The 3,303-nt window shown below is 67.2% G+C and overlaps 1 protein-coding gene across 3 annotated transcripts in view; it reads left to right on the plus strand.

Annotated features, from left to right (window-relative positions):
- Positions 1-2,996, plus strand: part of HYAL3 (hyaluronidase 3) — a 5,296-nt gene extending 2,300 nt beyond the window's left edge. The window contains exons 1-4 of one of the 3 annotated variants that reach the window (XM_026857165.1): positions 7-141; positions 1,247-2,176; positions 2,286-2,375; positions 2,543-2,996. In XM_026857165.1, the coding sequence (XP_026712966.1) occupies positions 1,259-2,176; positions 2,286-2,375; positions 2,543-2,896 (1,362 nt within the window). In that variant the 5' untranslated portion in view covers positions 7-141; positions 1,247-1,258 and the 3' untranslated portion in view covers positions 2,897-2,996. Of the gene's footprint in view, positions 1-6; positions 2,177-2,285; positions 2,376-2,542 lie in introns of those variants that run through there. The other 2 variants (XM_026857166.1, XM_026857163.1) reach the window with 2 other exon arrangements.
- Positions 2,997-3,303: the final 307 nt, after the last annotated feature.

Here is a 3,303-nt window from a genome sequence, read left to right on the forward strand (position 1 = left end):
GCCGCCCCCCCCACCAACCGTGGTCTGGGCGAGGGGCGTCCTGGCCGAGAGCAGCGGGCAGAGCCTCCTGGAGACCCCCCACCGTGATGCCAAAGGGCTGCCCATCTTCTGGATGAAGAAGGACATCTGAGGGGTGAACCGGTGATTAAAAGCGAGTGTGGGCAGGGGCTGCCTGCCCTGGCGCTGCCTGACTGCCTGCTATTCCTCAGGCTGGCACCAGCTCCACCAGTCTCCCCGGTTTGTCCTGGCCCTGCTGCCGGGGTGGGGGCCGGACAAGGCAGGGTGTGGGGACCACCCCCCCACTGGCCCCCATCTCACCTGACAGGGGGCCCTGGGACACCAGCGTGGCTGGGAGCCAGGCCCACCCCAGCCTGGGGTTGGGACTGGTCCCGGGAGCACTGCCCAGTCCCACCAGTGTCTCCACCACCCAGGGGACTGGCTGTGGGGCAGCTGGGGCTGACGGCACACTGTGTCCACCACCGTGGCTGCTTCTCCCCCTGCAGAACAGCTTGGGGAAACTGAGGCGCACAGTGGCTGGAGGGCCTCCAGGGGAGTAGGGCAGGGTGGGGCAGGCTGTGGGGTCCCCTGCCCTGTACTGTGAGGGGGACCGTGCCAGGTCTCACCCCCTGAGGCAGCCAGGGAGGGCCGGAGGTGGGAGCGGGAAGGTCAGGGAGAGCGGCTGGGCCCTGTGCCGGGGGATTAGCGCTGATCCTGCTGTGTCACGCGGCCCTGGGCCCATCCTCTGCCTAATCCCCTCGCCCTGGGCAGCTGCCCAGCAGCAGGCAGGGGCACCCAGTCCTGCCCAGGACCGTGCTCCCCCTTTGGCTCCACTGTGCCTCCTGGGGGGCTCAGTCCTTCAGAGGGCACCCAGCCTGGCTGGACCTGCTACAAAATGGGGAAGGGGGCTCGTGGTGCCCCCACTACTGGCAGGACTAGGAGCCAGCAGGGAAACTGAGGCACCAGGCTCGGTGGCTTGCAATGGCACACCAGAGCTGTGCTGTGGCTGTGGGGGGGCTCTGGGCACCAGGGCGCAGCAGGCAGAGGTGCCCGCTGAGGCAGGAGGTGTCTGAAACCCCCGAGTTTGCTGAGTCCTGTAGGATTTTGGTGTGGGCAGCAGGTGCCAGTGGGGCAGCACAGGCCCTGCGGCCGATCCTAGCCCACCAGGTGCCAGGGCAGCAGTGCCAGCATGACTGGGGTACCCGCTGCACCTCACCACCTCAGCCCTGCCGCTCTTCTTTCCCCGCAGGGTGCCGGCCCCATGGGCAGCCGGCGGTGCAGGATGGTGCTGGTGCTGGTGCTTTGGGCCTGCCTGGCACTGGGCATGGCTGGTGGGGAGAGGCCGGCACCGGAGCCGCTGGCAGGCGGCCAGCCTTTTGCTGTGGTGTGGAACGTCCCTGCCGGCCGCTGCCAGCACCGCTTCGGTGTGGGGCTGCCCCTTGGCGACTACGGCATCGTGGAGAACAGGGATGGCCGCTTCACCGGCCAGAACATCACCATCTTCTACAAGAACAGGTTTGGGCTGTACCCCTACCTGTCACAACAGGGTGTCGCCCACAATGGTGGCATTCCCCAGCGGGTCCCCCTTGGCACCCACCTCTCCAGGGCAGCCAGGGACATCCGCCTCCTCCTGCACCCCACTTTCCATGGCCTGGCTGTGGTAGACTGGGAGGAGTGGAGGCCCCTCTGGGCCCAAAACTGGGGCGCCAAGCATATCTACCGGGCAGCCTCGGAGCAGTGGGTGCGGGACCGGCACGGCCTCCTGCCGACGCAGCAGCAGCTCCGGCTGGCCCGGCGGGAGTTTGAGCAGGCGGCCCAAGCTCTGATGGAGGAGACGCTTCTGCTGGGCCGGACCCTGCGCCCAGAGGGACTCTGGGGTTTCTACCGCTTCCCCGACTGCCTCAACGGCAACTGGGCCAAGAAGACCAACTACACCGGGCAGTGCCAGCCAGCGGAGGTGCAGCGCAACAACCGGCTGGGCTGGCTTTGGGCTGCCTCGGCCGCCCTCTACCCCAGCATCTATCTGCCGCCAGCGCTGCCACCCACCCTGCGCCGCCGCTACGTGCACTACCGGCTGCGTGAGGCCCTGCGTGTGGCTGCCTTTGGGGCCAACGGCCTCCTGCCTGTGGTCGCCTACTCCCGCCTCTCCTTCCGCCGCTCGCCCCGATTCCTGGAGCTGGTAAGCACCGCGGGGCTAGAGCTGGCAGTGGGTGTGCCAGCGGTCCTGCTTGGCACCAGGACACAGCCTGTGCCCCCCCAGCCCGGTCACATCTTTCTTTCCCCGGCAGGCTGACCTGGTGCACACCATCGGGGAGAGCGCGGCGCTGGGTGCAGCCGGACTCGTTCTCTGGGGAGACATGTCATACTCCCGCTCGGCTGTGAGTATGGCTCCTCACTGCACTGAAGCCAGCACATGGTGGGCAGCAGGAGATGGCGTGGGCATGGGACGCACGGGACATCCCTGTCCCCTGTACCTGCCGGGGAGGTGTAGCCAGAGGGGACCTCAGTGATGGAACAGGTTCTCACTGGTGCTTCCCCCCTCCAGGAGAGCTGTGCCAGCCTGCGCCACTACCTCGTGTCCACCCTGGGTCCCTACGTGGCCAATGTGACCGCAGCAGCCCGGGAGTGCAGCTACGGGCACTGCCATGGGCATGGGCGCTGCGTGCGCCAGCAGCCCCACGACCTGGGCAGCCTCCTGCACCTTGGCCCTGGCACCGGCCCACCAGCCTCTTTCCGCTGCCACTGCTACCGTGGCTGGGCTGGTGAGGGCTGTGCCCAGCGGGTTCAGCCTGGCCCTGCCACCTCCTGCCTGGCGCCCACTCACACTCATGGCCTCTACGGGCATAAGGACCTCCCGCCCTCCGATGTCTGCCAGCCACGGGGCACGTGGGTCTGGTGACCAGGGCTGGGGACCGCCACGGTCCCCTACCTCAGCACTACTGCTGCCCAGCGGTTCCTGTGGTCTCATTAACTTAAATAAACCCTCCTGGCACAGCTGATATGGTCCTTGTGGGCAAAGCTGGAGGGGCTCCATGGTGCCCCCAGGCTGGGCACAATTGCCATTGCTGCTTAGAGGCAGCAGAGACCCTAGTTTGGCTCTGGATGGACCCAGTGGTGCCTCAATTTCCTTGCACAAGCTCTGCCTTGATCCCAGGGCCCCCACCAGACCCTTTACCCTGGGAAGGGGGCATGCAGCACTGCCACAGGCTGCTCACCCTTTGCCACACTGGCAGTGTGCTGCCAGGAGCCCTGACTGCGCTGCAGGGCCCCCCTCCCCATGGCTATTTTTATTCCTCCCCCCCCCCC

This window comes from Athene cunicularia, assembly GCF_003259725.1.
Source record: "Athene cunicularia isolate RWA chromosome 12 unlocalized genomic scaffold, athCun1 chr12_part1, whole genome shotgun sequence".
In the NCBI taxonomy this organism is placed as follows: domain Eukaryota; kingdom Metazoa; phylum Chordata; class Aves; order Strigiformes; family Strigidae; genus Athene; species Athene cunicularia.